The sequence below is a fragment of the Schistocerca nitens genome, chromosome 6, assembly GCF_023898315.1.
Source record: "Schistocerca nitens isolate TAMUIC-IGC-003100 chromosome 6, iqSchNite1.1, whole genome shotgun sequence".
Classification (NCBI taxonomy): domain Eukaryota; kingdom Metazoa; phylum Arthropoda; class Insecta; order Orthoptera; family Acrididae; genus Schistocerca; species Schistocerca nitens.
The window spans coordinates 243,437,186-243,451,080 of record NC_064619.1 but is presented as its reverse complement, the minus strand read 5'-3'; the positions used below and the strand labels follow the sequence as shown (position 1 = coordinate 243,451,080).

At 38.7% G+C, this 13,895-nt stretch overlaps 1 protein-coding gene across 3 annotated transcripts in view; it reads right to left on the bottom strand.

The window, feature by feature from the left end:
- Positions 1-32: 32 nt before the first annotated feature.
- Positions 33-13,895, bottom strand: part of LOC126262265 (transmembrane protein 268) — a 102,203-nt gene continuing 88,340 nt past the window's right edge. The window contains exon 6 of one of the 3 annotated variants that reach the window (XM_049958768.1): positions 33-718. In XM_049958768.1, coding sequence (XP_049814725.1) covers positions 692-718 — 27 coding nt within the window. In that variant the 3' untranslated portion in view covers positions 33-691. The remainder of the gene's footprint in view (positions 719-13,895) is intronic. The other 2 variants (XM_049958767.1, XM_049958765.1) reach the window with 2 other exon arrangements.

Genomic DNA, 13,895 nt, shown 5'->3' with positions numbered 1-13,895 from the left:
TATTTAATATTTTACATCATAAGACATAGTACATACAGGATCACATACAATGTGGTAATATTAATTAACGATTACAAGAAAATGAATGAGCAGTAAATGCATTTAGGACGGAATTGAGTTGTGCTCAAAATAAAATTGTTCAAGTATTATTCTCTAGCTGTTTTCCTCATTTGTTTTACTTTCTTTCTATTTTTTTTTATATAAACAAGCACCCCAGACAGTTTACCATAATGTTCATACGAGAATCAAACACATCACGCATGGATTAGTAACACTTTTCACAACTAAAAAATAAATAAATTAATTAAAAAAAAATATAAAAAAATAAAAATCTGAAATCTAACATTAAAGAAAATGGTTTTATTAACAGTTAATGGAAGCCTATCACAGAATGTCCCTTTGTAACTGTTCTGCTCATTATGAAATTACAACACATCCAGTATGTTTCTGAGCAGAGCACGATAACAAAAGAAAAACCTGTTCACTGATGTAGTCCCTTGCGAGGTTCAAGCACCAGTTTCCAAAATATATATAGCTTTCGTTCACCCATTTTATTACTCACAAAATGTGAGACATTATCTTCTTACTATATTCCCCATGAAAGATAACAGACTGGAAAATTATTTTATGGTGTGACTGCTGAACTGCAAGAGGACTATCTAATAATTGAACTCAAATTGTCGATCAACCATCAGAGCGCAGATGCTGCAAGGATAATCTGAAAACAAACATACAATTAAAGTATAACTCTAAGAAAAGTGACAAATATGAGAGCATTATTGGTTCTAAAACAGTCTCTGAAGAGTACCTGCTTGGTTAACATAGTTTGCAATTGCATGCAGTACACATACAAGAAGTTAATTCAATGTCTTAAGTGATTCATAGTAGAGACAGTAATTAATTAGCACTAAACTAATGTTACTAATTTCAAACCCAAATTTTGGTACTATTTTATTTACAAGCAAGATAGGAAGTCATTAAAATTCTTTGTTCTAAATACAGTAGGACTATAGGCTCTGTAGAGATGGTAATTAATTAGCACTGGACTACTGTTACTAATTTTAAACTCAAATTTTGGTGCTATTTTATTTTCATGCAAGTTAGGAAGTCATTAAACTTCTTTGTTATAAATACAGTATGATTATAGGCTCATACAAGTGTCATCTCAGTGAGCACAGTCCAAACAAAATTAAAGGCAATGGCAAGAAATGACAAGGTAAAATGGCATTTCATATTGGTATGATTTCCCCATCTCCTCACTCCAAGTTCAGCAAAATGTACAGCAACTCATTGTCAATGTAAGTGAACAGAACACTGCTAACTAACTCTTGAACCAAAGCATTTCAATTACTACCCACAACTGCCATTACCTTTGGCATAATCAGAGCTTTAAAACTATGATTTTGATCATATTGGGTAACATCGTAATGACCTCATTTGGCTTTTTCTCCCTTCCATCTCCAACCACATTATCACATAAAGAACACAGGCATGGTTGTTTCAGAGTAGACGATTACAGAGCTGGACAGTTGTCTGTCATTTATGTAAACTTGTGAATGAGTCTACATGTTAAAAAGAAGTTAACAGTATTAAAACCATTATCACTACAACACTTCACTCTAACTTGCATGCATTAATTCTAGTGCTCACTAGCTTGATGTCATTAAGGTTTTGATTTTTAAAAACATTTGAAGATGAAAAAGCTAGGTAAATGTTTAAAGTGATGATGAAGTTACAGATGACTGATAGCTCACAATAAATGTAAAACATACAAACTGTACATGAGCATGCAAAATTTTCTTACAAAAACAGAGTCCTTACATAATAAATGTAGTGCCCCATAGATACTGCATTCCAGTAGGCTTTCTCACTGGGGTATGCTTGATTCCAGAAAGTTATGGATAATACAAAGATGTGTGAGCCTCACAAGCATGATGTCTAGATCACCACACATCTTATCTCTTCTGATATTTTCCAAATGCAACTACTTCTCTTGCAACTTTGGAAGATAATGTTTGTATAATGAGGTGAAGCCTATAACAACTTTTTCTCCATTTATTTTCCTCCAGCCTATATTCTCCTGTAAAGATGAGTCACACTATATTGTTAAAATCAAATAGGACTATAAAATTTCCATCATCCTTCAGTTATTTTATCAATGTTCTCTCTTCAGCTCTTCTGCATTAGCCTGTGATGTGGACACGCAAGCATGTGCAATAGAGGTTGGCTTTTCCTTTCATTCAGAGCTTAACAGAACAAATCTGTTACTGCTTTCCTTTTAACAACTTACCTTTACCCATCATTCAGTTCATAACTATGAGACTATCTGTTAAAACTTATGTAGTTGTTATTACCCCACAAACATCCATCTCAAAATCATCTTTTAAGTTCGCTTTACTGATATCAACTAAGCCTAACTTAACTTGCTCATTTTTCTCATAGCTTTTCCAATTCACCTACAACATTCACTTCTCACATTCCACACTCCTACTACTGTACCATTAGCATTTCTCGTCAAACCCCTAACAAAATGTTACTGAGCAGTTCTCATCTGAATATCTGAATGGGGGAATTAACTTACTTTCAGAATTTAATTTGTATAAGAAGTGATCATTGAAATACTGAATGTTCCTTCATTATTATACCAGTGATTGCTGTTCATCCATACCCATGAAGGGGCAGCATAATAGGATGCCCCAAATGTATATATCTTACTCTGATCTCTGCCTACAAGACCTTTGGTAAAATGAAATCTTGATACATTCACAATGAACATTTAGTGTCCATAATTATTACTTTACCTGACTGGATTGTAATTAGTATTCAGAACAAGCTTTGACTCTCATATATTTGCTCCTGAATCTGGCTACAGTGCTCAGTTCAATAGTTTTATACTTACTCTACTTGAACAGAGTGTGAGTTTACAAATGCCATATTTCCATGGTATGGATTTTGTCAGGCACTCTGAGATTATATTTCTCACACATCTTCTCAAAAAATTATGTAGAGTTTGAAGGGAGTTGATTTAATATATCGTGTTATCTTCTTGACAAGCTGCCTTCATATGTCCCTTCAGACAGATCTTTTTTGTCTATTTCCATTTATCCTGGTACCTAGCAGTATAGCACCTCCAAATGCCAGTTTTGCAGAAGGAAAATTTGAGCCATGCCTGGTCTTTACACATTACTCCCTGAGTAATTCTATTTAAGTGCTTGCAACACACTACAGAAATTTTAGCACATGAAGAAACTCAACTACAATGGAATTTCTTTTGCTCTAGTGCCTTCAAGATAATTCACTTGGCAGCTAGAGCCAAAAAGTATATGCAAGGTAAACGACCACACAACTTCACAGATCACAACCATCATTTTAAATAACTGACATTTTTAGAACTGATGTCTGCTGTGGTTAACCCTACACAGATATGAAGGAGGGGGCAGAAAAACACGAGAAATACTGGGGAAATGCAATCAATCTACAAAACATATTGTTTACAAATCACTTCTGCAAGCTGCTAGAATATTGCTCAAGTGCATGGGACCCATACGACCCATACCAGTTGACAGTAACAATGGATATTGAATGTATACAGAGAAGGGCAGCATGAATGGTCACACGTTTGTCTGACCCATGGGAGAGTATCACAGAGATGCTGCAGAAACTGAAATGACAGATTCCTGAAGATAGATGTAAACTATCCTGAGAAAGCCTACTTGCAAAGTTTCAAGCTATAGCATTAGACTATAACCCCCCACCCACCCATATATTGCTCAAACAGAGCTAATGAGAACAAGATTAGATTAATTACAAGATGCATTTAAACCATTATCCTTCCTGTGCTCTATACATGAATGGAATGGGAAGAAATCGTAATAACTGATACAATGAGATGTACCCTATGTCACACACTTCACAGTGGTTTGCAGAGTATAGATATAGTTGTAGATGTAGAGGACTGGAGATCTGCTGCCAAGCAGACTGTTAGAAACCAGTTCTTGGATTCAGCACTAAAGGAGACAAGGTTGTAGTAAAAAAGCAAGATTATGGAAAGTATAGCTGGGTTGGCTTTACCCTGACATTCATTAGATTGGGTCTCACACATACAACAAAATTACTTGTTCCAGCACTTTTCCAAGACATCTGATACACTAAGTTCTCACAGTTACTCCTAACATCATACTGCAAATGATTCTGGGGCTCGTAAACAGCTGCAACACACATTCATAATTGATAAGCAGTTAACATTACTTGTGATCTGGAAATACATAATAATAGAAGACATGTGCAAGCAACAAATCAGAAAGACTGCATTCTGATATGATTCCTAGAGTGATAGATGAATCAAAAGTATAACTCTTCCCTGTATTTGTGAATGCAATTGCAACACGCATACTTTGGTGACCATTCTTCAACTAGCATCACTGGATGGTACTAAAACTGGAGAAGATGGACTATATGATTTTGAACTACACACTAACAAAGTCTATACATAGTTGGATCATTTCACGTCCATTGCTCCTGACAGCGAACCTTCTACCCGAGGTGAATTAATGGTTGATTCTCCAAGTGCTTGAGGTGTTCACTCTACAGACAGCACCCAACTAAATGACCATCACTAGACCAAAACACAAATTGCTCTGTTTTACAGCATGTTTTCTCATACACACACAACAAGGAAAGGATATATCTTCTACAACTACAATCATACTACACAGACAACAGAAAAGTACGTGGTAGAGGGGATTTCCCGTTGCACCTTGTATTAGGTTTCTTCCTACTCCTGCCAGTGACTTTCTCCTTAGGCCAAACAAATCTTAGGTCTGCCTTTCTCTGTATACATACAATATCTCCTGTTAGTCATCTTCAGTAAGGTCCCACACACTTGAGAAATATTCTACATTGTGTCTCTCAAGCAATCTCATTTGTAGACTGCATTTTTCCACTATTTTATCAATGAACCAAAGTCTTCCATTTGCTTTACTTACAATTGAGTCTGTGTGCACATTTCAATTAATACACCCAAATTGTTACACTAAGGCATTTGTTGAGTTGACTGATACCAATCACGACTGCTGATTGTAGTGACAAGATACTATATTCTTGCGATTTCTGAAGTGCACATGTTTACATTTCTGAACATTTAAATAAAGTTGTCAATCTTAGCACCACTTAGAAATCTTACCATGGTTTGAATGGATACCTGTGCATTGTTTTACAAATAGCACTTTACTGCATCTTCTGCAAATCTACAAAGTTACTATTAATATTACTTGCCAAATAATTAATACACAACAAGAATCACGAAGGTCAGAACATACCTCCATGGAATATACCTGAAGTTGCTTCTACTTCTGACAGTGACACTCCTTTCACTATCACATTCTATGTCTACCCTACCAAGAAAGACTTAACTAGTCACAAATTTCTTTGATACTTCTGTATGATCATATTAATGAGCATAAGTGGTACCAAGTCAAATGATTTTCAGAAATAAAATTAAAAATGTTGCAACTACCCAATTGTCTTGGTCCATGATTTTCAGGATGTTATATGGGAAAACCTTGAATCGGGTTTTGTGTGACCAATGTTTATGGAATCCATGCTACACACATCAAAAAGTTTTGCATCACCCCGATTCCCAGAACTCCTGAAGATAGACATTGACTGTGGGTATTGTATCACAGACACAGTCCCTTTGGCTGTTCAGAGATGTCACTAAACCTGCCCAAAGAAGTAAACAACCATGCATGAGCAGCGACTATTAGATGGAGGGGTCCGAAAGCCAATCAGTTCCGGTCATTCCACCAGGAAGGAGGTACACGGCTCATGTTGCCTGTAGTACAACCATGCCTAAATGGTCAATACCATAGCTCCATCACATCCGCATTGTTACTTTGTGCCAGGAAGGGCTCTCAACATGGGAAGTGTCCAGGCATCTTGGAGTGAACCGAAGTGATGATGTTCGGACATGGAGGAGATACAGAGAGACAGGAACTGTCAATGTCATGCCTCGCTCAGGCTGCCCAAGGGCTATTACTGCAATGGTTGACCACTATCTACGGATTATGGCTTGGAGGAAATCCTGACAGCAAAGCCACCATGTTGAATAACACTTTTCGTGCAGCCACAGAACGTTGTGTTATGACTCAAACTGTGTGCAATAGACTGCATGATGCGCAACTTCACTCCCGACGTCCATCGCGAGGTCTATCTTCGCAACCACAACACCGTGCAATGTGGTACAGATGGGCCTAACAACATGCCGAATGGACCACTCAGGATTGGTATCACGTTCTCTTCACCAATGACTGTCGCATATGCCTTCAATCAGACAACTATCGGAGACATGTTTGGAGGCAACCCGGTCAGGCTGAACACCTTAGACACACTGTCCAGTAATTGCAGCAAGGTGGAAGTTCCGTGCTGTTTTGGGGTGGCTTTATGTGGGGCTGATGCACGCCACTGGTGGTCATGGAAGGCGCCGTAACAGTTGTACAGTATGTGAATGCCATCCTCAGACAGACAGTGCAACCATACTGGCGAGGCATTTGTCTTCAGGTATGACAATTTGTGGCCCCATTGTGAACATCTTGTGAATGACTTCCTTCAGAATAATGACATCACTCGACTAGAGCGGCCAGCGTGTTCTCCAGATGTGAACCCTATCGAACATACCTGGGATAGATTGAAAAGGGCTGTTTACAGAGATGTGAGCCACCATCTACTCTGAGGGATCTATGCCGAATCACCATTGAGGAGTGGGACAATCTGGACCAACAGTGCCTTGATGAACATGTGGATAGTATGCCACAATGAATACAGGCATGCACCAATGCAAGAGGACATGCTACTGGGTATTAGAGGCACTGGTGTGTACAGCAATCCGGACCACCACCTCTGAAGGTCTCGCTGTATGGTGGTACAACATGCAATGTGTGGTTTTCATGAGCAATAAAAAGGGCGGAAATGATGTTTATTTTGATTTATATTCCAATTTTCGGTAGAGGTTCTGGAACTCTCGGAACCGAGGTGATACAAAACTTTTTTTCATGTGTGTAGTTGTCGTGGAAAATGCCATTCTGTTTGAGATAGTTCATTAGGTTTGAGCCCAGAATACATTTTAAGAATTCACAATAGATGGATGTCAATAATATTGGATGGTAGTTTTGTGGATCACATCTGCTACCTTTCTAGTAGACTGTTGTGACCTATGCTTTCTTCCAACTAATGGGTACAGCTTTTTCTTTGAGGGATTTGTGGTATAGTATGCACAATAGAGAGCCTGACTTGTGGACAAGTTCTGTCTGCAATCTGATAGGGATTCCATTGGGTACTGGTGCCTTGTTTAATTTCAGCAATTTCAGTTGTTACTCAACACCACTGTAAAGGAATATTTGAAAACAGAATTCAGCATTTAAGCTTTTGCTTTGTTATCCTAAATTTCAAATCTTTGTCATCCACATGCATTTGGATACTAACTTTCTTACCACTGACTTTCTGTACATACAACCAGAATTTTTTTAAATTTAGAAAGGGGCTGTTGATAAGATTCTGCTGGGGTAATTGTTGAAATCTTGAAGCTCTATACAGGGTGTTACAAAAAGGTACGGCCAAACTTTCAGGAAACATTCCTCACACACAAATAAAGAAAAGATGTTATGTGGACATGTGTCAGGAAACACTTAATTTCCATATTACAGCTCATTTTAGTTTCGTCCACCTACGCTCAATGGAGCACGTTATCATGATTTCATACGGAATACTCTACCTGTGCTGCTAGAACATGTGCCTTTACAAGTTTGACACAACATGTGGTTCATGCACAATGGAGCTCCTGCACATTTCAGTCGAAGTGTTCGTACGCTTCTCAACAACAGATTCGGTGACCTATGGATTGGTAGAGGTGGACCAATTCCATGGCCTCCACGCTCTCCTGACCTCAACCCTCTTGACTTTCATTTATGGGGGCAATTGAAAGCTCTTGTCTACGCAACCCCAGTACCAAATGTAGAGACTCTTCATGCTCGTATTGTGGACGGCTGTGATACAATACGCCATTCTCCAGGGCTGCATCAGCGGATCAGGGATTCCATGCGACAGAGGGTGGATGCATGTACCCTCGCTAACGGAGGACATTTTGGACATTTCCTGTAACAAAGTGTTTGAAGTCACGCTGGTACGTTCTGTTGCTGTGTGTTTCCATTCCATGATTAGTGTGATTTGAAGAGAAGTAATAAAATGAGCTCTAACATGGAAAGTAAGCGTTTCCGGACACATGTCCACATAACATATTTTCTTTCTTTGTGTGTGAGGAATGTTTCCTGAAAGTTTGGCCGTACCTTTTTGTAACACCCTGTATACTGTGCAGTAGCTGTTGTTTCTTTAGAAGCTTCTTTATCGAGCCTGTTGGTAATGGAGAATCCTTCCCATCATCCAATGTTCTACGGTGCAAATCTGCTAAACTCAACCACAGTTCTTTTGTATGATCCTGCCAGAGCCAGACATTTGGAATTTCCTCGTAGGGCATGATTACTGCTGCTTTATCTAGTTAACTCAATATGTGTTAGTGAGCTGATGTTTTCTCTAAAGTCTTCATTTAATTCTGAGGATGAGTCGGGTGACCAACACAAGAAATCAATTGTAAGTTCACACAAATCCTTGGTACTAGATCTTACTCAGTCACATTCACATACATTTTCAATTCCTATCTTGACAGAATCAAGTTTCTTGTGTACTACGACAAATACACAATCTCCAGTTTCCATTTGCCTATCCTTTTAATACACACATTTGCCCAAAAATTCTCACTACTGTAGGTCTTAGGTGCATTTCTGTACATAGTGTTATGTGAGCTCCATTGTTTTTAGAAGTACTTCAAACTCTGCCACTCTTTTGAGTTTGCTTCAGTAGTTGATCACTAGGATTTTAACTGTACATTACATGAGGTTATTTTTTGGATCTTACACTATTAAGTGTGAGTTTTTACATAAACCACACTCCTGTAAACACTGGCTGAGAAGCGTTTCATTTACAAGTGTGATGTCATCCGTGATCTATGTAATATCGGTGGTAAAGTGATTGAGTAGGAAAATGCAGCACTTTACTGCTGTTTATCATTGACAGTCTATTATAAAGCTGTGTACACTGTGTTCTATGAGGTGCATTTAATAAGTAATGCAACACATGTTTTTCTGAAGGCAGATCGGTTTCATTCAGGATTCCAGTACACAATATTATTCCCCACTCTTTTGGCTACAAAATCTTATTTTTCAATATAATTTCTGTTTAATGGGATGGTCTTAAGCCATCTTAATGGCAGGGCCTGTATGCCCACATCGTAACACTGTACTGGTTCATGCCAAAACCAAGGTCTTACTGCATCAATAACCTCCTCCTCATCATCCACTTACTGCTTCCTGCAGAGTGCACACTTCATTGGGCCAAACAGTTGGGAGTTGGAAGGTGCAAGATATGGGCTGTAGGGTGGGTGAGGAAGAACAGTCCAATGAAATTTTGTGAGCTCCTTTTGTGTGTGCGGACTTGTGTGAGGCCTTGCATAGTCATGGAGAAGGAGAAAGTAATTTTCATTTTTGTGGCGTCGAAAAACCACATTGAAGTCATTTCTTCAATTTCCTGAGGGTAGCATAGTCCACTTTAGAGTTGATTGTTGCACCGCGAGGGAGAATATCAAACAGAATAACCCCTTCAGAGTCCCAGATGACTATCACCATGACTTTACCCACTCAGAATGCAGCTTTGAAAATTTTATTCAGAGGAGAAGTGTGGCGACACTCCATGGATTGCCATTTTGTTTCTGGTTTGAAGTGATGTACCCATGTTTCATTGCCAGTAACAATGTTTGACAAAAACATTATTGCAATCAGCATCATAATGCCCAAGCAATTCCTTCATTGCTCTTTACGGTTTTCTGTTAGGCGGTGAGGAACTCAACAGGCAAACACCTTTTCGTACCCCAACTGGTGGAAGAGTGTGTCAGCACAACAGAGGTGCTCAGCTGCACAGGAAATTGTTTGATTGTGAACCATTGATCACCATGAATGAGTGGTCTGCATGTTTCAACATTACAGGAGCCAGAGCTGTGTGCAGCCAGCTGGCATGTGGGAGATAGAATAGGTCCGCATGACCTCGTTGTGGTGATGACAGACACCTCGCCCAGTGATCCACCAAGCTTTTGCTCACTGCCAGGTCTCTAATGTATTCTACAAGCACCTATGAATATCTGCAATGCTCAGGTTTTCCACGAAAGGAAACCCAATGATTGCTATCTGCTTGGAACACACCTCCGTTACAGAGGCCATTTTGAAGGCTACGTATAGCACTGCCACCTATAGAAACTTTATGAAACTATACGGGTTAATATGGGAATATTCCATGACAGCTCACAACAAATTCTGCCTATTTTCAAGCAAAATTGGTGAGAAAAAAACATTGTTGCATTACTTATTGAATGCCTCTCACACTCACTTGGTGGTGAATTAATGAATGGCAGCAAAGCATCTGCTTTTCTTTCATCATTAATTGTGTTACTGGTACAGTGCATGAAACTCTTCCATCTAGGAATTGCTGACACTTGGAGAGAGGTCTGCACTGATTGGCGGCAATGACCACACATTCACAATGTTTCTTTCAAGGTTGCTATTACTATATCAGAGGGAATGGAACTGATCATGTTCAAGTCTACAACAGTAATCTGCCATAATGCATTGCTTGTCCAATGTTCAAATATCTGAACTTCTGTAATGGTCTACTTCTGTTGTAGATGGAGCTGATTAAAGCCTCTGCGTCTCTTCAGATGTTGGGAGAGATGAAGACGGTGTGACCTTTTCGATGACTCCCATGCTGTGATAAGTATTCTAGCAATTGATAGAGGAGACAATGAAACTGACATTGTCAAATACCTACTGGGAGAATGTTACGCTTGGAGACAGAGTCTTTCAGTGTGATAGAAAGTTGGTAGCTCTAGCTGTTGAACTTCAATGATAAGGTCTATTAAACCCCTAACCAGCAGGTACAGTGATCAGATTATTTCATCCAAAGTTCCTGTGAATGCAGAGAGCTGTAGCATGTGGGATAGGAGATACGGATGATCGAGACTGAATGGCAGCAATGAAGTCATATTGTTTACATGTCAGGTTTTTTTCAGTTTTCTGTTTTGCCCTTTTCTCCTGAAGTCACAGAGTATACAAGGTACCGTGTTCTCAGTCACACTACAGAATTTGTCACAGCGTGGAAAACAACTTTCGTACACCATTGACTCAATTTAAACCAAGATTACTGTAGCAGCTGCTTTTACCATTCTCTCCCATTCTCTTTGTTCGTTTTTATACTTTCAGGGACAGCACACACAGTTAAAAACTTTCACCTGAACTACAGAAGTTTTAAACAATTTTTCTGGTGTAAATTGTGCTGAAAACAATGTGTTCCCTAAATTTTTCAATGGCTGTCTCTACATGAGATATTACTCGTGAAACCTGCTCCAACAGATCATCTAAGGTGAATTGGCAGTCATCATTTCCATCTACATAACTGAGTATCTCCTCTATTGATGCAGAAATTTCTTCGTCCTCACGGCATCCTCCTTTTCTGAACTTTTTATTGAAGTCTTCATGATACTTGGCCTCTGGCGATCACTAATAGAGCACATATGTCTTTGGGAATCCTTGCTCTCACAGTATGAACTGTAATTATATTGTCCTAATTGAGGGTTTGAACACTGCAAGTCTTCCAAGCACAACTGTTTTTGTCTTTTGTTTTTCAAGAAATTTACTGTCAACAGCTTCCACATGAGACAGACAGGTTTATAACCAAATTTCAATTCAGCTGAACACAAATGTGGGGCTCCCCATGATGAAGGCTTTTCCTCCGAAAGAATTTCTTTCAGATATTCTAACTGAGTCAGCTCTAGCATATTCCTTCCCCCCCCCCCCCCCCCCCCCCTCTCTCTCTCTTCAAGATTCGTGAACACCAACTTGTTTTTAGCTCCTGAAGCCTTCAGCATTCCCATCTTCCCTCAAATAACTTGCATTTACCTATCAAATCCCTTTCCCACCAACATTACATAGGTCACTGACAACATCACACTTACAAATTAAATACTTCTCAGCCATTGTTTAAAGGGGTATATTTTACATAAGAACTCAATATTTGCATATAAGTTCTTACTTCATAAAATGGAAGTAACTCTGTGACAAAGCAAGCTGGGATCTCTTTACTTCCTCTCTTGTTTTGCCATCTGCTTCCTTAAAATTCATTTTTTCATGTCTGACTAATTAGCATTAACATACACGAGTATAATCTGTATTTTCATGAAAGAGAAAGGTTGGCCCTCAGTCGTAAGAAATATAACACCAGGTCTAATTTTGTTCTTAGTTTTGTGTATGTAATCAATTTCCTAATGTATTTTGACCATTCCTAGTTAATACTTTTTTTATAGGGTGAAATTAGTAATTGTTTCACGACAGATTCTGTTGTTGACTTTTAAATAAATATAAATTCTATACTAATTATAAACATTTAGAAGAAGAAATACTTGGATTCTTAAAGTATTCATTTGGCTCCATTCAAAAACATATTAGCAAAGCCAGCTCTTAATTAATTCCAAAGTAATTACCAGGTTTGTCAAAAGTATTGTTCGTGTAACTAAATCTATTAATTTCATTATTTAAACAAGAGATTTGGCCGAACCCTTGTAGTAGAAGAAACCATTAAAAACGAGGAATTTTTCTATATATTCAGTTAACTGAATGAGTTATGTTTCAATTGCACATTCTGTAACTTTAACATTGTTCAGTGTATAGTTTCAGGGCCTATTATTGTGAGGATATATATAGGCCCAAATTTTGTTCCCAAGACAGTCAGTCCATGACCAATTTTCAGACAAGGAACCTGTATTGGTTAGGTCAACAACAATGCATCAACTTAATTGTGAAATAGGGGTAACACAAATAGGCCGTCTGTTAAAATAATGACTTGTCTGTTCAATAGTGCCACACATACCATATTATTCTGCAAGAACTGTGTGGTTAGGTTTGTACTGCTCACAGATGTTCAACGGTTTACTATTGTAGCAGTATGCTGACATTTGCCTGCAAACTATTAATGAGGTTTATCAAAAGTTAACCAACAGTGAACTGGCCATATTAACTGTGTAATAATGGGAGGTTGTGAACAATGAAAGTAAAGAACTGTGAAACACAAATGTGCAACTGTCGGCTACATCATTCACATTAGTCAGTGTTGAACTTCCACTCTCCGTTTTTGAACCAGTATAACAATGCAGTACATTAGCAGAAAGGACTATCAACAAAGAAATAAAGCAGGCGAACATCACAACTCTATGATATAAAAAATGGACTCACTGACATTATTTTGTCTCCTCACATAAGAGAAATGGATGGGAAACCTGGGGAGGCATAACCTGTCAGTAAACTGAAGAATGAGCAGTGCTCATGGTGGAGAAACTGGTCTTTTCTAGACTGCAACTGTCATACTGGTTGGCTAAGAATCAGTTTCCCACCTCACAGTGTAGACCAATGTGCAGAGATGCATTGCGTTTCTTGCATTAGTTTTAGTAGTAATTACTATCTGCATTCCATGCAGTGTTAACACATGTGGCACAAAACAACAACCCACAGGCATGTCTGTGCATTGCATCGCCACTGATTCATAAGGCACACTGCGGAAGGATCAGTACAGCTTTGTGAAACACCTGGTAGCTGCTTCTTGTGACATAGTGGGGTCGAGACCAAGTGGGAAATCACCTGCTCACTCCTCAATTTGCAGACCTATGAAGGTGGGTAGTGAATGAATACAATTCAGCGACCTGCCTTCCCTCATATTTCTACCCCTAATCCCCTCCCATGTCCATCAATTAA